General features: G+C 40.4%; 1 protein-coding gene across 2 annotated transcripts; it reads right to left on the bottom strand.

Moving 5' to 3' along the window:
* Window positions 1–1,016: 1,016 nt before the first annotated feature.
* Window positions 1,017–21,223, bottom strand: LOC139452274 (uncharacterized). Of its 2 annotated transcripts, XM_071233677.1 has the most exons (16): window positions 20,302–21,223; window positions 16,282–16,892; window positions 15,489–15,654; window positions 14,626–14,970; window positions 13,827–14,231; window positions 13,530–13,708; window positions 12,273–12,435; window positions 10,161–10,246; window positions 9,526–9,550; window positions 8,673–8,779; window positions 7,871–8,005; window positions 5,578–5,784; window positions 5,097–5,203; window positions 3,515–3,665; window positions 2,826–2,986; window positions 1,017–2,485 (listed from the first exon to the last, which is right to left on the bottom strand). In XM_071233677.1, the coding sequence occupies exons 1-16, from the start codon at window positions 20,933–20,935 to the stop codon at window positions 1,771–1,773; spliced, it is 4,197 nt and encodes a 1,398-aa protein (XP_071089778.1). In that variant the 5' UTR covers window positions 20,936–21,223; the 3' UTR covers window positions 1,017–1,770. The 2 variants fall into 2 exon arrangements, with proteins under 2 accessions (XP_071089778.1, XP_071089779.1); XM_071233678.1 differs by lacking the exons at window positions 3,515–3,665; window positions 5,097–5,203; window positions 5,578–5,784.
* Window positions 21,224–24,130: the final 2,907 nt, after the last annotated feature.

The following is a 24,130-nucleotide window of genomic DNA, read 5'->3' as shown; positions in this document are numbered from 1 at the left end:
ACAAATAAATGATCCTTCCTTATCCCAAGCAAATCGTCCATTTACGATATGGACAGAAAACGTACAACAAAAGTCTACTTGATCCTCCCGTATTCATCACACACATCATCTCTGGTACTGCGGGGCACGTCAAATACATCCGATACATACTCCATGTCTTCTAAACATGTAATAAATCTGTTGTTGTCGTCGATAATAAAATCTTTCAAATTACCGTACCGTGCATTATAGTCACCAGGAAGAATAATTTCGCAACCTGGATGTTCATATATAACACAGCAGACAAGCTTTTATCTAAGTACTCTATACCCTTATGGATTCTATTGTCTGTCATTACAGAAGTATTTACAGGATGGATATATACAAAACCAATAAGTAAATAACGTGTTAGATTAAATATACTCTGATCAAATAACATAAATATCATGTCTGTATAGTCACATAACCCGGGAGTGAGTGAGTGAGTGAGTATGGTTTTACGCCGCTTTTAGCAATATTCCAGCAATATCACGGCGGGGGACAACCGGAATTGGCTTCACACATTGTACCCATGTCGGGAATCGAACCCGGGTCTTAGGCGTGACGAGCGAACGCTTTAACCACTAGGCTACACGACCGACCCCACATAACCCGGGAAGATTCCGGTGTAGAATAGGTCTTCAGCAACCCATGCTTGCCGTAAAAGGTGACTATGCTTGTCGTAAAAGGCGACTAACGGGATCGGGTGCTCAGGCTCGCTGACTTGGTTGATGCATGTCATCGATCCCAATTGCGTGGATCGATGCTCATGATATTAATCACCAGATTGTCTTGTCCAGACTCGATTATCAACAGACCGCCGTCATATAGCTGGAATATTGCTGAGTGCGGCGTTAAACAACAAACCAACCAACAATCAGTAATAACACGGCACAGTCCATGTAATAGTGTTGGTTGGTTTATTGTTTAACGCCGCACTCAGCAATAATCCAGCTATATGACGGCGGTCTGTAAATAATCGAGTCTGGACCAGGCAATCCAGTGATTGATCTTCACGGGTCCCATGTAATAGTGAAGTGTGAAGTGTTCAAGTGCTCACTAGAATAAGTATTTAAGACAGCAAGAATGCGTACAGATAGGGCTCCGATGCGTATTACCTAAAGATCGCTATTTGCAAGGAGTGCTTTGACAGTTCGAGAAACAGGTACCTGTGCGTGTAAAATACTAATGATAAATAATCAATTTCGGTCACTAAAGAAATCAATCTACAGTAAATTAAATGTATATATTAGCCAAGAAGGGACACGAATATATTCACATATATATATCATTCTATTTCATGTCAGTTTGTACTCTAGGACACAAGTGTTTGTCAAGTAGCCTAAAAATCTACGAATCCCACTGAACGTCTGAGATTATATTTGGATGAGTGAGTGTGTGAGTGAGTGAGTTTAACGCCGCTTTTAACAGTATTCCTGTTTTATCACGGCGAGTAAGCTTGATGTGGGAGGAAAGCCCGAAGTAATGCAGGTCTTAGACATTTACCACTTCGGTGAAACCCACGAGCACGGCTATGGTGCTGACAAACCTAGAAACATAATCGGGGCGAACCGGTATTCGAACCCACAATCATAGGTTTCTGGCGTGCCCAAGGGACGCAACACTGCACAGCGAATCGCGGCGCCTTAGACGACTGGGTCAACCGTGCTCCCCATTTGGATGAAGTGCAATCAGTTTTCATGTTGCTACTTCATTTTCCATACAGTTCGACCTGAACTGTTGCATCACCGGTTATTTTTCACTGTTACGTCGTGGGGGCGGACGCTGTGGTAGAGGTGGTGGACTGTCGAGCAAAGGCGGTCCATTGACCCGTTGTGGCACAGTGCTTGGCTTCAGACCAGTTTGGTTTGTCGGTTGCTGTGATTCGGGTCTATTTCTGGGAGACAATTCGAGACTTGTATCTACAGGATGCCTACTGTCATCATTTATTTGATCATCACTTGAAGATGCATCACCACACAGTTGATAACCACTTGAGGGTGCATCTGGTGTAGGGCGAGACAGATATTTTGGCTTTGGAGGGAGACGTGGTTTCTCATTCGTTTTCGTCTTCTCAACATTGTTCACATATATATTTGTTCTTGATCCGGAGGTTTCAGACGAACTCCCAGATTCCGCAAGGTACTTCTGTAATTGTAAGGCTTTTCCATTTGTCTCATTTCTTGGCAAAGGTTTTGGTTTAAGGCTTGGTTTACTGGGACTCGGGTGAACTTTGAATCTTTCTTTGTCAACCGACACACCGGTGCCGCCACCGAAAAGTGTAGATGACGTAAAGGACGAGCGCGACCCATCACATTGTAAGGAAGACCCTTCCACACTATCATAGTCACCTGACAGTATGGTGTCTGCATGATCAGGATAAGCATACAGGTCATCTTCACTTGATTGCCCCTCAGTATCTACAGTATCATACATATCCGGATTTCTGTCGGGACGGACTTCATCGCTGAAAGAAGAATTATGTTTAAACGTTAAAGGTTTTGTTGACGTGATAGTAAACGGGCAAAACAATTTGTAATATTTTCAGCCTCTCAAGTAGGTCCATGACCTCCGTCGCAGAGTGGAGTAACTCACTCACACACTTCAAATTGGATATGAATTTACACAATCAAATTTCATAAAGAATGTATGTATGGACGACAGCATACTAAATGTCTTAATCTACATGCAAATGTTATGAGTATTTATAGACAGCACATGCTACTGTTAGACCAGACGGAATTACTAGTATATTGAAATATGTATTTTTGAGAATGATGATTGCACAGTCTTGATTTGGAAAATACCTTATATGTTCCAGTAATTTCTGTTGAACAACTGTCATCCGTGGCCTTTCATGTCGTTCTGGGCTCCAGCAGAGGCGCATGAGAGAATAGATTGTATCCGGGCACTTTTCCGGTTTGGGAAGAATCTGTTGTCCAGATGTTGTGGTCAGGTACTCATATAACTGCAAAATTAGGAACACTTTAACACATATCTGAAGGGACCCGTGAAGATTCCGGGTTTTCAGCAACCCATGCTTGTCGTAAAAGGTGATCCGCTTGTCGTAAAAGGCGACTAACGGGATCGGGTGGTCAGGCTCGCTGACCTGGTTGATGCATGTCATCGATCCCAATTGCGTGGATCCATGCTCATGATGTCAGTCACTGGATTGTCTGGTCCAGACTCGATTATTTACAGACCTCCGTCATATAGCTGGAATATTGCTGAGTGTGGCGTTAAACAACAAACAAGCAAACATATTTGAAGGCTGGCAAAATACAGAATGGATGGTTGAGGGTATTTTTAACTCTGAGTATTTGATGAATGTTTAAGGAAAACAGGCCGTTCACGTTTACCACTTTGTTGAAACCCAATATGACAAAGGGTTCAGAACAAGAGCCAATCTCCGATACGAACCCAGGAACTAAGGAAGTTGCAGAGAATAAAATAGAAGATAACGATAAATACAGCTCAGCAATGACGTTATAATTACCTTATCCTTCGGAATACTCTCGAGTATGTTTTGATGTCTTTGATTGTGGTAAGTGCTAAATTTGGAGAACCCATTCCACAAGATCAGGCCAAAACTGAAGACGTCACTCGCCCATGAGTAGGTACCGTCTCGTATTACCTCAGGGGGCGATCTGACAAAAAAAAGGGACGAGGCTGCAGCAAACAATAACTAGAAAGTGTTTTTACTCGTAAAAACATATGTCTCCCCCCACTCCCCTAACCCCCATTCATTCGTTTACTTCACGTTAAACCCCATCTCTTCATTCCCACCCTCCATTACTAAATAACAGAGACAAAAATAAAACTCCTAGAAATTTCAAACAACTAATGGGCACCACTTCAGGACTTGGTTAATATGTTACAACTTCATCAAATAATATTGAACAGTTTTTGAATTATGGTCCGGAAACCAAGCTTACCCCCATTCAGAGTCTATGTTCAACTTATCTCCATGGAAACGAGAAAAAATAAAAATGTCAAAAATCTCTAAATAGCAAAAGGAACCACTTCAGTGCTGGGTTAATGTGTATACAAAGTTTCGCGAAAAAATATTAAACGGTTTCTGAGTTATAGTCCGGAAACAAAGCTTACCCCCATTCAGAGTCTATGTTCAACTTATCTCCATGGAAACGAGAAAAAATAAAAATGTCAAAAATCTCTAAATAGCAAAAGGCACCACTTCAGTGCTGGGTTAATGTGTATACAAAGTTTCGCGAAAAAATATTAAACGGTTTCCGAGTTATGGTCCGGAAACCAAGCTTACCCCCATTCAGAGTCTATGTTCAAGTTATCTCCATGAAAAACGAGAAAAAATAAAAAAGTCAAAAATCTCTAAATAGCAAAAGGCACCACTTCTGTGCTGGGTTAATGTGCATACAAAGTTTCGCGAAAAAATATTAAACGGTTTCTGAGTTATGGTCCGGAAACAAAGCTTACCCCCATTCAGAGTCTATGTTCAACTTATCTCCATGGAAACGAGAAAAAATAAAAATGTCAAAAATCTCTAAATAGCAAAAGGTACCAGTTCAGTGCTGGGTTAATGTGTATACAAAGTTTCGCGAAAAAATATTAAACGGTTTCCGAGTTATGGTCCGGAAACCAAGCTTACCCCCATTCAGAGTCTATGTTCAAGTTATCTCCATGAAAAACGAGAAAAAATAAAAAAGTCAAAAATCTCTAAATAGCAAAAGGCACCACTTCAGTGCTGGGTTAATGTGTATACAAAGTTTCGCGAAAAAATATTAAACGGTTTCTGAGTTATGGTCCGGAAACGGTGGGAACGCCGACGCCGACGGGAACCGTGCCAAAAACAATATGTCTCCCTCCATTCTGGGGGAGACATAATTTGTTGTGAGTGAATGGGTTGCTTAAAACTTTATGCTGCCTTGAACAATATTTCAGTGAAATCTTGAATTTGGTTGATTCCTTAGTTGATAGGCATCTGTTAGGAAACGGTTATGTATTGTACCACTTTGCTAATTGTTACCTTTGCTATCAAGTACTTTTCAGTGAGGTCACTGTGAAACAACAAACAGTACAAAGTATTACGTTCCAGAAATTACCTTCTGTACACATGTTCATCGTGTGGCACAACAAAACTGTCATCGGCAATCATTCCATCCTCAGTGTCACGTGACATACGGATATATCCAAGGTCTGAGAAGTATACCTGTGACAGGGAGAGAGGTAGGTTTGATGAGTCTTCACTTTGTGTCTAATAACATGTTTATCTCGTGGATTGACTTGGCAGCTGTTATTGACAATTGGGCAAAAGAGCGACAGGTCATCCCGAGGATATCATTTTAGCATGCTTGAGGAAATGTTGTGTTTTTATTTCTCTTAGGTTTCTGAAGAGACAGATGTATCTGTCAATTAACATGCTTGATTGTGGAATCAACTGACGATTGTTACTGAAAAAACAGATTTACTAACGTGTCAGCTTCAGAAAAGTCCTACCCCTGCCACTTATGGTTCTGACAAACCTGGGAACATAATCCGGGAGAATCGGGATTCGAACTCAAGAAAAAAGGTCTATGATCTTACCGTGTAATTGCCTTTATCTTCAGTATAAGCTATCCAAATATTATCTGCACATAGACAACCATGGACCCAGTTTTGCTGATGTAGAAGAGACAACGTCTTTGCCACTGCACTCAAACAGCGAACGAACTCCAAAGACCATAGGCCGAAGCTCCTAACATCCATCACATTGCTCAGTGAGACACAATCTCCAGTCGGGAAGTCATACACCTGCGCATTAAACATTACCTTGGCTACCAACAGAATTGTTATGATTCATTTGTTACGTTCATCTAATGCAAACGAGAGGTGGCTGAACAGCCTAAGCCTAACTACGAAGGATGTATGAAAGTGCTAAGTACACTACTTTTCATACTTACAGGCTGCATTCGAACCAAATACTCAACCAAGCAGCATTTCTCTGGCATGAAAGTGATTAGTTAATCCCCCTTGATGAAAAAGGACAAACTGGCTACTGCACTGTCATCAATTATCACCGACCGAACCGGTTAACTCCAACATTTCTCAACACGGACTTGGTGTCTACTTCAGGGAATGATGCTCCTTCCTTTGTCACTGTACAAAGGGGGGGGGGGGGGGGGGGGGGGGGGGGCAGCGGAGTTGAAGAGGGGAAGAGAGAGACTCGAAATTGACCCAAGATCAGGAAGACCTTCAACTGCCGCCACGAAGGCAAATGTTAAAACACATATGATTATGGATGATTGATGGTTCACCAAATGCCACATAGCCAGTACACTAGGCATCAGAGGAATGAGGTGAGGTGAAATGGGGTAACGTCGCGTCCAAGATTATTTTACTTACATAGCGACGTGCATGAACGTGTGTGTGTGTGTGTGTGTGTGTGTGTGTGTGTGTGTGTGTGTGTGTGTGTGTGTGTGGCTGCTTGTACTAGTCCGGATTTACACAGTACACTGACTCCGAGCTGACCAGTCCTTGGTTTAGGCCCTTAATGCTGTGCGACAGACAGGGTAACAACAAGTACCAACTTTTATCATCTTTTGGTATGACGCGGCCGGAGATCGAACCCTGAACCTTCCGCTCTCTGGGCGGATGCTCTACCTCTAGACCACAGAGGCGGTTTCAGAGGAATAAAAGGGACATAACAAAGATGTCAGCATGCTGGATCCTAGGGCTGCCGATCCTTGATCTGAAAAACTCAAGCTTTATCATCTGTCTTGAGACTTTTCATCGTTTTGAGGCAGACTCAGCTGATTTTGTTGAGCGATTTGTAATCATGGATGAGTACAGAGACTAAACAACAGTCACAGTTGTGGAGACACCGCATATTCCCTCCTCCGAAGAAGGCAAAGTCTGTCCCATCCAGATGGCAAGGTGATGGCTTCGTTTTTCTGTGATTCCAAAGAAATCCTCCTGGTGGATTACAACCCGTAAACTGTCTGAAGGTGTGTTGTTTCACCAGGACTGTGCACTTGTGCAAGAGTCTGTTGTCGCCATGGCTGCACTGCATGACTGGGTGGTTTACAGACTCTGGTTTATATATCAATGTGTGCGAATGTACATTTATATTCTTGGATTGTGTCGTTGTGCTAGTAATCAGCAAATGTTTTAGCTATAATCCTGGCACACCAAACATGGGAGCTGATTTCCCCACCTGAACTAAAAATAAAAGAGACCAGCGAAGAGTGACAAGAAACTCTCCACAAGACCGTATGACAAGAGAGATGTCTCCAGCTTTCCAAAAGTCATCTTTCCCTTCATGTCGAGCAATATTCCTGCAGCTCCAGCCTGTGGTGTCTACATTGCACAACTTTTGAGATACAATCGAATATACTCTTTGTACGGAGATTTCAAAGAGCATCATGAACTCTTGCTTGACCAAAAGCTGTTACAACATTCATGGCCTCAATAAAGCTTTCAAAACATTTAATGGTAGACATATTGAGAACATTTCTAAATTTGACCCATCAATGACAAAGATGATGTCCGATGCAATTCCATACCTTTGGTGTGTACCGTATGTTCCCGTGTTTGTCTTTGCATATGTTATATGGCAGGATACGCTCAGCCTTCGTGAACACCTGGTATCATCACTTGATGGTGATTCATAAACACATACTTATGATTTAGTTGGAAATGTACATTGGACGCTTTCGGAAGATATTTCTTATGATTTCGGAAATGGTTTTGTCGCTCCAATAAACACATTGTGACAATGTGGGGTATCAAAACCGAACTGAGGAGTGAACGATTTAACCACAGGGCTAAACACAGCCCCTATGCTATACGTAGTAGCCACCATGACGGTATGAAAAGCTTTTGTTACTAACAATCTTACCATGTATTCTGTTTCATTCCTTTTCTCAACAGCCACACGGCCGTAAATTCCTGGGATGCTCTCTGTGTTCAATTGTGATTCTTCTGTCTGCGTCAGCGGATGACACAGTATGTCCATTCTCTGATTTGGTTTAAGCTAAGAAACGAACAAGGGATTAGATAGTAATCTTTAAATATCTGTATTAAGTAAACGGCTCACCATAGATAAAATCAGGGGAAAATAAGCATGTATTAAAGGGGTCTATAGTTAAAGTACATATTTTGAAATTACAAAATGGATTAGGTCCAAGTAATGGAAACCTACTATGAAAACATTCTAAAAAATAGCAAACAGATGGAAAGCAATAAGGAATAGAAAGATGAGAAGACAAATACAAACAGGATATCTGTATATATTTGCATTCGTCTCTTTGTTAAGATTAAACTGTCTAATACATGAATAATTGCATTGAAATGAGATCTGATTGGCATATAAAATTCGGATTACGTGAATCAGAACATTTCAGCCATCTTGTGCTAGTCACTAAAATGACATGCATTTGACGTACAATGAATGAAGTTTCATCTTACTATTTTATATATACAATAGGGTTACTGCATTGAAACTAATATCGTTATATGAAGGGAATCAGAACTGGTCGTTGTTTAATGTACTAAGATCTAAGTCTTGTGTGTACATGTTATGGTTGAGTTTGATCTGTGGGATCCTGGGTTTGAAGACAAGGAATAATGTTACTTTGCTCGGAGGGCAATCACTTCAACGTGTTATGCATTGAGGGAAAAGCGATGCGAAAGTACCTTACCAGGAAATCTACATCGTAGCTTGCGCCCAAGTCCTCGTACAACGGTTCATCTTTTGTTGAGGTAGTTTGACTTTCTTCAAAGTTTTGGTACTCATGGACACACTTGTCTGCAAGATATGTAATAAAGATATATAAAATACGAGTAAGTTACAGATGACAGTTATGTCAGACAATGAGTGTGACTCGCCAGGGGAAAATATCAAAATGACTGTAGGTGATTATTTTTCACAATGAGCAAACCACATGAGCATGGATTTGAGTCAGTCTTAAAGGTACCAACACGGCGTACATACCCTGAAGAGACGTTGGGATAGTCTAGTGGTTAAATAGTTCTCTCGTCACGCCAAGGACCCCGGGTTTGATTCCCAACATGGGTGTGAAGTATGAAATTAATATCTGGTGCACCCGGCGTAACATTGCTGGAATGTTGCTATGAACGGCGTAAATCCACACTCACTAACTTACTCACTTACGTACCCGTTAGGTATGTTTAATTGTCAGCAACCTAATTTATATTAATAAACACATGAACTTGCTGGATCAACCGAGACAAACATGTTTTATTAACTGTTGAAAGAGCAGAAATAATCACTGTATTGAACAAACTAGCGGAGATGCATTTTCTATATCTTGTATACTGATATCAACAATAGTGCACTCAACATGACTAAATAATTTTATGACTTGATATTGGAGAGGGATTAGAAAGGAATAGACATCTTAATATGATGTTAATGCACGGTGTAAACCTAAAACATTGATTGTCATGGAATTTATTATACAATGTACCTGTTGCCTCACACTCAATATAGGGTGTATATCTGAATATGGTTTTATGACAGTAAGAACGTACCATATGCATAATCGCCTTCGGAATCCTGAAAAACAAAACATTATTCCGTGAATTTCCTAATTTTCCTAATGGATCGAAATTGATTATGTCCTGTACTAGATCCAATTATGATAGGAATTATAATTAAATCTACAATAAAACGTTTTGTTTTGATTCGCACCATTAAGTAATTTGAAGGTATATATATACTAGTATAACTAGCAGGTAGCAAAGGTACTGTAAGTCCCCATGGTCCCCAGTGTGGTGATCCACCTTCAGTGGCTGGCGATTTATAGCCTTTTTTTCTCATGTTATTGTAATGTATAGTTCTCTTTTTTATGATTCCATACTAGTTTTATATCTTTTCTGTGATAAATCTAGTGTTTTTACTGTCCTTCGTTGACAGGTTTTTATTGTAAGTTTAATAGTATTTATTATTTCAAACCCTTGATAGTCACGATATGGCTGAAATATTGCCGATGTGACTAACAATTTTAACTCACTCACTCACTCACACCCTGTTGTTAGACGCCGCACTCAGCAATATTCCAGCTATATGACGGCGGTCTGTAAATAATCAAGTGTGGACCAGACAATCCACATGCATTATTTAGTCTATTGTTAATGAGATCGCCAAAAGCAGCTTGATCACCTACTTCTCTTGGGAGAGCCTGATAGGAAGATCTGTCAAGTCCAGGAAACAAAATGTCTGGTGTCACGGAAGTTATCTTTTCAGGTAGTTCTACAAGAAGATATCACACAATGCATATACAGAAGACAGACAACCACGTACCACAACATGATTAATATGAAGGCAGCAATATGAAATAAAGACAGTCAGATCAATGACTAGAAACTGATAAATGACTAGCATGAGAAATATAATTATGTTTGTTTTATTTTGTTTGTTTATTGTTCAACGCCGCACTCACAACGATACCCAGGTTACTTTAAGCCAACATCAGCGTATGAGTGTCAAATCAAAATCAAGCTTATGTTTGTTTCTTTGTTGCTTAACGCCGCACTATTCCGGCAATATGATGGTGGTCTGAAAATAATCGAGTATGGACCAGACAGTCCAGTGATTGACAACATAAGCATCGATCTACGTATTTGGGATACGATGACATGAATCAACCAAGTCAGCGAGCCTGACCACCCGATCCTGTTAGTCGCCTTTTACGACAAGCATCGGTTGATTTAAACATATTTATTCACAAGGAGTGAACGGGATTGGGGGACAAGTTCTTCCAACTTAGAATGCCCTCTCCCTAGTATTTACAAAATATTCACAATTTCAAATTCAATATATATGCATAAAACATAAAACACTATAGATGAGAGAGAGAGTGAGAGAGAGAGAGAGAGAGAGAGAGAGAGAGAGAGAGAGAGAGAGAGACATTGTTGAATGAACAGTTCTTTACACAAATCTTTTAGTTGTACATATATAATGTTGTACTGCCTTAAATATAGCTTCATTTTCTGTAACAACGTGATCTGCATTGCCGTGTAACAGTAAGTGTAGATCAATAGGTATGTTATGAACAATATGTTTAAGGCTGTTTAACATAATTTCACGCTGATGACTAAACAATGGACATTCCATGAGATAATGATATGCATTTTCAAATGTATTCGAACATGTACAGTTCGGGTGATCTTTTATACCAATTCTATATAAATCATAATTCAACTGACTGCACATGTATCTCAGTTTTGTGTGTAAGATATTATATTTTCTTTTTCCATAAGCGAAGTACGCAGGTGACGTGGGGTGGTGCTTTTGTAGCGAATTTTTAAAACAAGAAATCGTAGAATTTCGATCTGATAACGGAATAGAGTTCCACAATCGGATAGACGATGGGTAAAAGGATTCACACGAATGTCTTAGTCTTGTGACAGGAACACTGATGTTTTCAGAGTTTCTGAGACTGTATGAGTTTTTTGCTGCAACCGTTTTGGGTAGAATATCTGTTAGATAGGAAGGGGCCATGTTATGATTAATTTTGAAGAAAAGACAAAGTTTACGTTTCTTTCTACGCTCAACTAAGGGTTCCCAACCGGTTTCGTAATATAATGAATGCCTGGGGGCATATTTAGGTAGACCAGTTACAATGCGTGCAGCTTCTAATTGTAATTGTTCTAATTTCTCACTTTGTCCTTCGGTGCAACCATCCCAAACCTCACATACGTATTCAAAGTGTGGTCTTATGAACATTTTATATATATTGTTAATAGTATAGTAGATGTTTGAGTTTTCTCATTGAGTAAATCATCTTGGAAGTTGTTTTAATTATGGTATCTATATGACAAGACCATTTGCCACTGGCTTCAAGTATAACACCCAAGTGCTTATGACTGTTTACAGAGCTGATTTCTTTTCCGTTGAAATACAGTTTTAGACCTCCGTTGTTGTCTTTGCGAGAGAATAGAACCGATTTGGTCTTATCGGGATTGTAAGTTATGAGCCAAAACATCGGTTGCTGAAGACCTATTCTCTAACGGAGAAATATATGTCCAACTATTAATGCAATCCATGTTAGAAGCAGGAAGCTAAAATCTTACAGCATACTGATTTAATAAAATAAAAGAAAATAATATTGGTATTCATATTATGACAACATTCAGAAAAAGATTGTTATCCCATTAGGACATTCCTAAACATTGACCTCCGTGGCAACTGCGTCCTTAGCAACAAGGATGAACAATGGGTCAAACAGTGAAAGCATAATTATTACGCTGTCGGAAGAAATGTTATATGGGTTTACCGCTGCAGCTGATGTAACGATCGAAGGTCTCTTCCAACCTGCTCTTTGCCTCACACACGGACAGACGATGGGTATCATCATAGCGGGTGCAGCATTGGATGGCGTCAAACACGGATGTTGGGATGCACCTTTCTTGGCACAACTTCTTTCTGTCTTCCTTTATCTGGAGCATGAGAAGCAAATTGACTGTACACTCTAAACAAGCAGGGGACAATACACACACACACACACACACACACACACACACACACACACACACACTCACAATTCTACCACAATTCATCCAGACATACATTCAAATGGTGCCTTGTATGTTGGTTGGTCGGTTTGTTGTTTTATGCCGCACTCAGCAATAGTCCAGCTATATGACAGCGGTCTGTAAATAATCGAGTCTGGTTCAGACAATCCAGTGATTGATATCATGAGCATCGATCCACGTAATTGGGATTGATGACTTGCTTCAACCAAGTCAGCGAACCTGACCACTCGATCCCGTTCGTCGACTTTTATGACAAGAATTTTACGACAAGCATGGGTTGTTGAAGAGCTATTCTACCCCGGATCTTCACAGGTTGTATGTAGTTACATTTTAATACCATTTTGAAAATAAAATGTTTTCATCATGCTGAGAGTTTTGCAACTGTGAATGGGTTTCAGTGAGTGAGGTTTATGAGCCCATGAAGATCCCGGGATGAATAGGTCTTCAGCAACACATGATTGTCGTATAAGGCGAGTATGCTTGTCGAAAGAGGCTACTAACGGGATCGGGTGGTCAGGCTCGCTGACTTGGTTGAAGCATGTTATCGATCCCAACTGCGCAGATTGTCTGGTCTAGACTCGATTACTTACAGACCGCCGTCATATAGCTTGAATATTGCTGAGTGCGGCGTTAAACAACAAACAAACAAACAAAAACAAACACCATGCTGATATGACTTTCAGTTGTCAGCATCAACATGATGTAACAACATAATAATTCACGACGATACCAAGGTTACTTTAAACCTCACCGAGTGTTAGGTAGTATAAATGGGATACGATGACATGCATCAACCAAGTCAGCGATGCTGACTACCCTCTTACGGCAAGCTTGGGTTGGTGTAGACCTATTCTAACCCGGATCTTCACAGGTACCAATCCACTGTCTCGGTGAGATGAATAGCCCCTATGTCCTTTGACAAATACTGGTCAGTGTTGCTCATATTGTAAAACAAATATACAGTTATTGTCACAGTTACGGTGTTCTAAAAAATTCACCAGATTGCCAATGGAGGTCTCATTTTGTCCTTTGAGATCTGAGTAGGGGAGGCAACCGTGTGTGATGACTTCATAGATGAGATGCCCAACCATCCAATAATCAGACCGCATAGAGAAATGATGTTTCTTGAGGGACTCTGGAGAAGACCATCTCGTGGGAATGGATGAACATTCTCTGTCTAACAAGAAATATTCAGTCATTATATGTAGCAAGCACAAATACAATACATATTTGTGTACTTAAAGATGAGTATACTTAATAATGCATTACCAAAAGTAGAACATGTATGGACATACCAACAAGAGTTTCGTCTCGTCCACATGTTCGAGTAAACATGAAGCGACACAGCTTGACCGATTTGCTCTGTTTGTTATATGCGAAACTGGCAGCAGTAATATCTCTGTGTATTGTTCCATGTTCATGAAGGGCGATAACTGCTTCCAGGGCTTGTATAAGGAACTGCATGAGCTCAAGAGGTTTAAACCAGTCCTTGTTCTTGGCACTGTAATAAAGCACCTTCTGGAAGTTCTGTTGGCTGTAATCCTCAGTGATGTAGAAAACAGGGAACTGGTCGATTCTGTACGCCCACATAGACAGGATACCCTTATGTGTAGAAAGAGCTCTCAGAATCTCGACTGTAGTAAGGTGACCACAATCCGACGATTTGGATGGACTTCTGCTATGTTCCACAAGGACGTTCTCTGGAAAGTTTGAAAATACTTAAACCATAGCTTGTAGGCAGCAAGACCATAAAGTAGAGTGTTGATGTCCGATCGCATAAACTAAGTAATAGATAAAGGATGAATTACAGTACCTTATCGAGAAATATTTGTACAGTTGCGAGAACAAAGGGCGAAGCTAAGCCCAGTAAATCGTTTGTCAGGACTATACCCTTTTTATTAGAAAAAAGTGCTGCCACTAATACTCTGTCTTAAAACAGTCAAATACTTGAGCTAAACGAATAATTCATATATGTATAAAGTGTACAGTATGCGTAAGCAGCACTTTGACACATCCCATTTGAACCAATAGCAAAAAACCTATTGGACCATTGCCGTTAGTTCTAATGAAACTGGGCACCTCCTAGTTTTATACCTGTTGGTAAATTGACGTGTATCATGATTTTTTCTGATCCAATTTGAGTAGAAGCTACTTTCCAGCTTGTGCTGCTTGTAGAATGGTTGGTTGGTTGCTTGTGCAGGCGGTTGATGCTGATTGGATGTAGATGTGTCAGAACCTCTGTCACCATCAAACTGTGTGTTGATTCAGCGTTGGCATCTTTCCACAGGGATAGGGCACCCTGTCTGATCACAGGGCTTTGCGAAAACAATAAACATCTTGTCATGACATATATGCTTCTGTCCAAGTCCTTTAGTGACAATCCAAGAGCTGTGAAAGCAGCCTTTGCACGATCTTCTATATCCTCACCTACTGCATCTCCTGTTAACGAAGTTACAGGGATTTACTGAAATAAACCTTTCATAACTCGTCAATGCGTTCCATTGTAACGTTCTTAATACTTAATAGAAACCTCAAACCAACGTCCTTAGGTTCGTTGATAGGGGATATGCGAACAACTGGTTATTTAGGGTGATATTAGTGGGCACGGGTGGCACAGTCGTCTAAGGCGCCGCGATTCGCTGTGAAGAGTTGCGTCCCTTGGACACGCCAGAAACCTATGGTTGTTGGTTTGAATCCCGGTTCGCCCCGATTATGTTTCTAGGTTTGTCAGCACCATACCCGTGCTCCTGGGTTTCGCCTAAGTGGTAAACGTCTGAGACCTGCATCACTTCGGGCTTTCCACACACATCAAATGAAATAACTTGAATACTGGTAAAAGCGGCGTTAAACCCAACTCACTCACTTGGGTGATATAAGAATGATAATACAATTCTGTTAAATTACATTAATTTAATGGGCATTCCATGCAATCCTGGGACAGCCACGTATGCACTTACCTAAGACATTCAGGTAAGCAACCATCCCAGTAGTGACCAACTGTACAACTCTCTTTTGTGGTTTTGGTTTCTTTAACACGTTTCGAACTCTGGGTTTCCCTGGCTTTAGTAGTGCTGGAAGTGTGTCTAAGGCCACGAGGGCAGTCTGGGGGTCGCCATGAAACACCTGTTTCAAGAAACAAAATAGTTTAGTTTAAAGCTTAATTGTGCCACTGAACTTTGGGCATAAGATTCTTAAGACAACTAAAAGACGGAAGTGTTATTTTATATCATAGCAGCGTTACTTGCCTAACGCCGATTGGTCAATTGAAATAAACATTACTATGAAGTTTACATTTCCATTATGACTATACCAAAACAGAAAACTTTCTAATTTCGAGCTTTGTGAGTTGCTTTGAGACATGTAACATAGTGCAACATCAGACTTTTCTATCTAAAAGAAAAGTAAAGCATATAAATGTCACTTCACTATTCGAATATTACATGATAATAGGTCGGTATCAAAGAGGTGTTTGTCAATGTACCGGCAATGTATCGGCAAACATATTGACCTTGTGCCATACATGTACTTTGTTATATATATGGTAACAGTGATCCAGTGTATAGTCTACAAAACGGAAATCCCTGAAAGGGTAATACAATTCTAGGCAAGTTGATACACCAAACAAAAATCATTTATATGCTTTCAAGAAACAAATTCCACAATTTAGAATACTTGAAGAGGAAATGAAGAGTTTTGAAATTAGGCATTGTGATTTAGAATGTTTACTATCAACGTAAGTTGCTGTTTTACCTCCATAAGTGTCCCCAAGACCATAGAGAAATGAACAGGCCAGGATTTCTTCTTCACGGACCAAAGTTGCTTCCAATTCGTTCCACATGCTGTGACTGCTTTGGTGACGTCATCAATACGTTTTTGTATGTCATCGACAAACACACTGATGTCACTCAGAGGAAACTCGTTTCCTGAGCTTGGCTGTGAAATGTATTGCTTTACCCGTTTGATCGTCGAATCCAAGGATGAATGACGAGATTCTTGGGACACCGCCAAATAGGTGAGAGTCAGAAGGTACGTGCAAATCAAATTATGCAGGAACACGGGGTCTATAACATCAGTCTCTGTCAGACAGCGTTCAAACAAAGCCTTTTCAGCTGACTTCAGATCATCCCGATCAATAGTGTCGTGTTTAGTTGAAAGTAGGATGTCCGCGAGTTTAGTTAAAACTTTATTCTGTATCACAGGAACTGGAACTGCCAGAAGTTCCACTATTGCAGATATATCCTTCTTTGCAAAGATTTCTGGAAGGACTTTGGTCAGAAGACAGCGAACTGTGTTTGATCTGTTGCTACTGTCATAAAGTCTAGTCTTGCGGCACATCTCTCGAAGTTCACCTTTGGATGACCCTGATAATTTGGAAAATAGATGTGGAATTAAGAACAGTGACCAATAAGACGAAATAAAGAGAAAAAGAGAGAACCATTTGATGTTCATATACTAACCGACAAAAAAAACGCGAATACAGTATATGATGGTTAAGAAATAATTGTTTGTTTGTTTGTTTTTTAACCCCGCACTCAGCAATATTCCAGCTATATAACGGCAGTCTGTAACGTAATCGAGTCTGGACCAGACAATCCAGTGATTGACATCATCAGCATCGATCCACGCAATTGGAATCGATGACATGTATCAACCGAGTCGGCGAGTCTGATATATAACATATTTGGTGACATTATAAAGTTGGGAAGGTCACACACATGTCGGCATAGCTATGCACCAAACAATACCCGACATTTCTCACTGCCAGAGCTATAAATATCAGGTCAACAGTCTATCTGAAGATATCCCTCTTACGGCGTACAGTGTATTCACGGGCAGGGTTGTTGATTTTCCCTCTCAAACTTTTCTTTAGTGTAACTATAAAGTCAGTCAGTACACACGGGTCACATTCAATGACTGACGCCAAAAAGGGAAGTAAATGCAGCGTTTTGATTTGTCCGCTTTGCTGTTTTGCGGTAGGAGGGAAAGGTATGCCAAATGAATCAAATGACCAAAGTAAAAAGACTTATTCACATTCATACAGTTAATAAAGTTAACGACAGCACAGAGACGAAAAGCGGCGACGCTTGCTGCTTCGTATTTATAACAATGACCTGTTTTCTAAGAAACCGCTTGTCACCTTCCCAAAACTGAGCTTGTTATTGCGAAATGCGGATTTTGTTCCCGTCCTAGGCCTGTTGTCAGCAGTGAGCCATACACTGTCTGTTGTTATCCTGGTAGGCAGTTATCAGTGTTGCATTCTTAACGAACACTGCAAACGTATTGCGACATAACGTGACATGGTTTTCGATATCATTGTGAAGTTGCATATATCATTTTATGATTGGTTTTCATGCCTTTTTGTTGATGCAAAATTCAAACTGAAATATATGTATGATCTATCCTCTGCGCTATGTATACTCTTTATCACATGTATTAATATATACTTGTATCCTTTCAGTTATGATAAATATCCTGAACCCATTCGCTGTCCGAGTTTAATTTTGGATATGACGTTGAATCTCCATCTCCCACATCAGTACTTTGCCAATCATTTATTTCTCACGTGAGAGTACTATTTCCTTCCATGGCTGTCTGTAGCGTCCTGCCATTCGCATGAAAATATTCGGTACCAAATGGTTCTGGGGTATTTATAATTTGACAGTGATACATAATACACTGCATCGATCATCGAGCATGGATGACTTGGTTGATACATGTCATCGATCCCAATTGCGTGGATCGATACTCATGATATCAATCACTGGATTGTCTGGTTTAGACTCGATTATTTACAGACTGCCGTCATATAGCTGGAATATTGCTGAGTGCGGCATAAAACAACAAACCAACCAAATAGACGTGGTATTGTTAAGCTGTAATCATCACATGATGGATTATAAGTTTCTATAGTAATAAAATGGGAACCTTTTTAAACGAGTGTTTAGTCAACATAATATTATTCTGTTTGCTTGGCATTCTATCAAAGCAAATAGCGACGTTTCTAGGTATAAACATACTTATTTCCATAAAGTAGAGGGATTGGCAAACAAGCAAATTTTGCTTATCTGAATGCCTCTCCCAAACATGTTACACATACAAATTACAATGATATGAAAGTGACGTGAGACATAGCATACATTATAAAATTGACATTAAAGATAATTATTGCTCTGTGGATTACCTTTCGTAACTACAGCTACGTTATTATTTACATCCAGCACAACAACATCGCAGTATCACATAGCAAAATCAACATCTCAGACAATATCTTTAAATCGGCAAGAAGATAGAATAAAACTGTGCACTGATTTCAAAATTTCAAAATTTGTTACAGTCGTTAAATCTACGCTGAAATCATATTTCAGATAATCCTATAAACACATATTTACGCTTCATAAACTATCTGCTATACTACATAATTGTGCCTCTATACATTTCAGCCAGTCGTCTGAGGCGCTGCGATTCGCTGTGCAGAGTTGCGTCCCTTGGGCGCGCCAGAAACCTATGATTGTGTGTTCGAATCCTCGGTTCGCACCGATTATGTTTCTAGGTTTGTCAGCACCATGTCCGTGCTCGTGGGTTTCACCGAAGTGGTAAACGTCTGAGACCTGCATCACTTCGGGCTTTCCTCCCACATCAAGCTGACACGCCGTGATATAACTGGAATACTGTTAAAAGCGGCGTGAAACCCAACTCACTCACTCAACATTTCAGTAAGGCTTTCCATAATGGTTGGAGAACTTGTCACTGGCGAAAACATTTGAGCTATGATATAAACACATTTAATCTAATCAAATCTATGAACGAAATCCTGTGTAGAACATAATGACAAATATTCTGTAAAAGTGGTGTAAGACAATGCAAGGTGAACATTTATCACTACTTATGACTACTACATAAATGACATAGAAAATTAACTTGTGTCCAATAATGTGAAAAGTGTAACACTAAGCTATAGCCTTGGTGACGATGAACTGTCTATAATTATCTGCCGTCATATAGCTGGAATATTGCTGAGTGCGGCGTTAAACAACAAACAAACAAACAAACAAACATATAATTATCTGTCTGCTAGTATTGTTATATGCGAGCAACTGTGCTGGTAGCTGTGAATCTCTACGATTACAGAAGTCACTGAATTCTATTAACGATTTTTTTGTAAAATGAATCTGAAGAAAACACACGCAAATAAGTTTATTTGGCAGTAGGATGAAAAGTTAGTAATGAACCTATTGAGATTGTATTGTATACATATATAAGTGTGATCTTCAGCAGCAACCGCCAGAAAATGTATTGTCAACCAACCTCACAAAGCATTGCATCTGTGATACAGACGTTTGAGATATACTGATATATCTTTTGAAATGTAAATTTTATTTTTTATCGTACAATGTGTCCTTAAGGGAAGGGTGTTTCGAAAATGTTATTGCTGACAATTCATCCAGACATACATTTGTTATCAAGAAATTTCCAATGGGGGCTTATATGTTGGTTGGTTGGTTGGTTGGTTGTTTTACGCCGCACTCAGCAATATTCCAGCTATATGACGGAGGTCTGTAAATAATCGAGTCTGGACCAGACAATCCAGTGATTGATATCATGAGCATAGACCAAGGCAATTGGGATCGATGACATGCATCAACCAAGTCAGCGAGCCTGACCACCCGATCCCGTTAGTCGCCTTTTACGACAAGCGTAGTCGACCTTTACGGCAAGCATGGGTTGCTGAACACCTATTCTACCCCGGATCTGATATTTACATGTACTCACATTTCAGGAGATGGTGAGGCTTGTACTGTATCTTGCTAGACAGAATGTAAACCCCGGTGTCTCTACACTGCTGATTTTCTACATGACTGACAAAGACGTCAGGCTCTCCAAGCGGTGGGTTGGAATAAGAACTAATACCAGAGTCAGAATCATAACCATCCTCCTTCCTTGTAGCAGACGACAAATGTGAAGCAGACGTGTGGGCCAGTTCAGTAGCAGACGACACACAGCTAGGAGGCTGTTGGGCAATCTCCACAACCTTGTCAATGATCTTGTTATAGTATGAATCATTCACTAAGAGCATCTTTGTAACTTCTTTGTAAACCTCCGGAACTTCTTTCGGCGTAGATTTGACGTGTATGAATAAATATTTCTGAGTTTGGTGATCTCGGAGAACGTCAGTTAAACTGGATAGGCGGTTGATCATGTCAGGGCACAGGTGTATTATTGTCACAAGGGTGCTGTCCACCATTTCCTTGAACCTCTTCACAAAAGTAGACCCGATGCCATAATCCCCCCTCCCTTCCATGACACACACGATCCCCCGGGTCTCCAGATCCTCACACATTCGAGCATACTGTATTTCACAGTCAACGTTCAAACATGTGACTATATGTATGCGAGCGTCCGACATCTTGGTAGTAGAATCATCTGTATTCACACTGTTAGCGTCACGAGACACAAGGCTCCTTCAGTAAACAGATATGTCTGTCCACAACGGTGTATCAGATTCATACATACATTTACCAGACCTGACAGAAATTCGAAGCCACGACCCTTGAAGATTCGCCTTTCAACTTGTACCGCTTCAATGTGTCAGTAAGTATTCATGTCATTCAACTGTCCCATTCTCCAAATAGCCCGCACATGTACAGTAGATGTAACATCTGATGTAAGAATAAATATCTGCACTACATGTACATATACGTCACCTGAGGTGACGATAGAAAGACATACGAGACTGAGCCAATCGCTAATATTCAGCTGAACAATTACCCGAGACTGGGAATACCCGAGAGAGGCGTATGGAGTGTTAAGAATAGACCCGGATATAGTATGACCCTGCGTCTTCGGGATATAATACGCCTTTCTTAGCTGACCTAGTTTATGCTGTGAGGAGCTGTTTCTTTCAGGTGTTGCCAAGGTCAGGTGTCGGATACCCCGTACCCCGTACTTACACAGTTACCTCCCTTCTGTAGACGACTCGTGTCTGGCCCTCCCGAGTTGTACTCATAATACAAAATATGATACAGATTTATGAAGCATATTGACACAGCAACCACAATGTCCTACTTGCTGCAGCTTTAAAGATCTTAACATTAGGAGACGTCGGACAGGCGAGTATTTGTTTGTTTGTTGTTTAATGCCGCACTCAGCAATATTCCAGCTAAATGACAGCAGTCTGTAAATAATCGAATCTGGAACAGACAATCGAGTTGTTAACACCATGAACATGAATCTACGTAATTGGAATACGATGACATGCATCAACCAAGTCAGCGAGCCTGACCACCCGATCCCGTTAGTCGCCTCTTTCGACATGGCTTGCTGAAGAACTAATCTAACCCGAATCTTCATAGGTGACAGGCAAGTAAATATTTGAGCTTACTTCACGTGGGTTGAGTCATAACAGGTTGGGGGGCGGTCGGGTAGCCTTGTGGTTAAAGCGTTCGCTCGTCTCGCCGAAGACCCGGGTTCGATTCCCGACATGGGTACAGTGTGTGAAGCCCATTTCTGGTGTCCCCCGCCGTGATATTGCTAAAAGCGGCGTAAAACCATACTCACTCACTTTTAACAGGTTGGGTGTGGATAAAAGGTTGAAGCAACTATTGAGAAGATGAGATTTTGAATAATTACAGACACAAATGAACATCGGAGTGACACCAGGTCTGAAAAGCTACTGAGCAACATTCATGTGTGTTTATCGTCAGAGGTGACTATCCTCGTTATATCGCTGAATTAATGGGGATGCGACGTTAAATTTTAGCTCACTCAGAGGCGACTAAATGGGTCGGTGTTTAGGCGTGGCGACTTAGTTGATAGCATCTCATCATACGCTGGCGGCAATGCTTCAGTGAATAGATTATTCATAGATTATTCACAGACAGGCTGGTGGTATCGCTGTGTGTGTCTCAACAAATAAACATCTATCGATAAACATTTGTTTTGTCTTACCAAACGGTTCAATGAATAATTCTATCACTAGAGAAATAAAAGAGTCATATATTTGACCTCAACCGTATTATAATGGGTAGGTTCCATAAATATTTGGAAATTTGTATGTGTCAATTACTCTTTCATGAATGTTATATTTTCCGCCTTAATTATCCTAGTCGTAGGTTATTAAAAGCTGTAATATTTACCAGATTGAGAAAAGGGTCTCCATATTCTCACACATCTTCAAATTCAAAAAAATTTCGGGAGGACAAACGGTTACCTAAAACTATTGTAAGTTAAGTTATATTATAACAATTACGCATCAGGACAGCTGACAAAGACATCTGTATCTCTTGTACTCAAACATGTGCTGAGATAAAGTTTTTAGGATGGCAGTTCGATAATGCGAAACGGATACAAGCTAGGCTATTATCGATTCCTCATCAGTTTCAACAAACATGGGGTATGCCCTGATTGCAACCCACTGATGCAATCCTACCCCTCATTGCGTGTTATTTACACAGTAAGTGTTTGTTGCGTGACGTCACACAACAGTACTCCCGCCATACGACGGCAGCCTGTGAACAATCGCGACTTGACTAGATTGAAGTGATCGACCAGTAAATCCAGTGACACAACAGCGCAAAAAAATAAAAACGATATGTTAAACTCACGAAACAATGTTTGATTTCAGGTTATCTTTTTTCATGAATTATTCCGTCCTATATTCCTCAACTATCCAAAGTAGTCCATTTTCAACTGCTCAGAATGTGTTTCATCCTCTGCATGACATCCTGTGATACAATCTTATTGATTTACATGTTATAACCCATTGTAAATATAAAACGTAAAAAGCAGAAAATACCCAGCCTCTAATATACCCCAATACAGATTCTATTTGGTGTAAATTGCGGAAGAGTGGTGAAAATTATATGGGGTGAAAACTATTTAAAAGCGTTTAACTTTTTTGGAACAAGTCCTTTTTATTTATGAAACTATTGACTAGCACACATTGACATTGAGGGTTTTAAGGGCTCGGTATTATCACATTATTTCCACTTACAATGGGGAAAAATGAATCACAGCGAGTATTGTTCTGGTCAGTGTGACATTCATGTCTTTTGCCTTAAGGTAATGATCAGATTCCGTCTGAAGTCAGTCATGCGCAGCAAGTCCCATCCTATTGCTGTCCTTGATTCGTGCTGTGTTGTGAATGAAACTGGTCATGCACACAATTGCTGCACGGAAACGAATAGGGACAAGGAAGGTAACTTTTATAGCAACAATGCACGACACACACATGAACATAGACAGACCAACTTGTGTCCCAAGTTCACCTTCTATTCTGATACTTCTACCCTTATCCGTGAAGATTCCGGGATAGAATAGGTCTTAAGCAACCCATACATGCCGTAAAAGGCGACTATGCTTGTCGTAAATAGGCGACTAATGGGATCGGGTGGTCAGGTTCGCTGATTTAGTTGATACATGTCATCGATCCCCATTGCGTGGATCGATGCTCATGATGTCAACTACTGGATTGTCTGGTCCAGAATCGATTATTTACTGACCGCCGTCATATAGTTGGAATATTTCTGAGTGCGGCGTTAAACAACAAACAAACAAGTAACATGCTCGATTATCAACAGACCGCCGAATTCAGCAAAGACGA

The sequence above is a fragment of the Haliotis cracherodii genome, unplaced genomic scaffold, assembly GCF_022045235.1.
Source record: "Haliotis cracherodii isolate W230 unplaced genomic scaffold, xgHalCrac1.p SCAF_9, whole genome shotgun sequence".
In the NCBI taxonomy this organism is placed as follows: domain Eukaryota; kingdom Metazoa; phylum Mollusca; class Gastropoda; order Lepetellida; family Haliotidae; genus Haliotis; species Haliotis cracherodii.
Note: the sequence above shows the minus strand (reverse complement) of the source record. Positions and strands in the feature narration are given on the sequence as shown.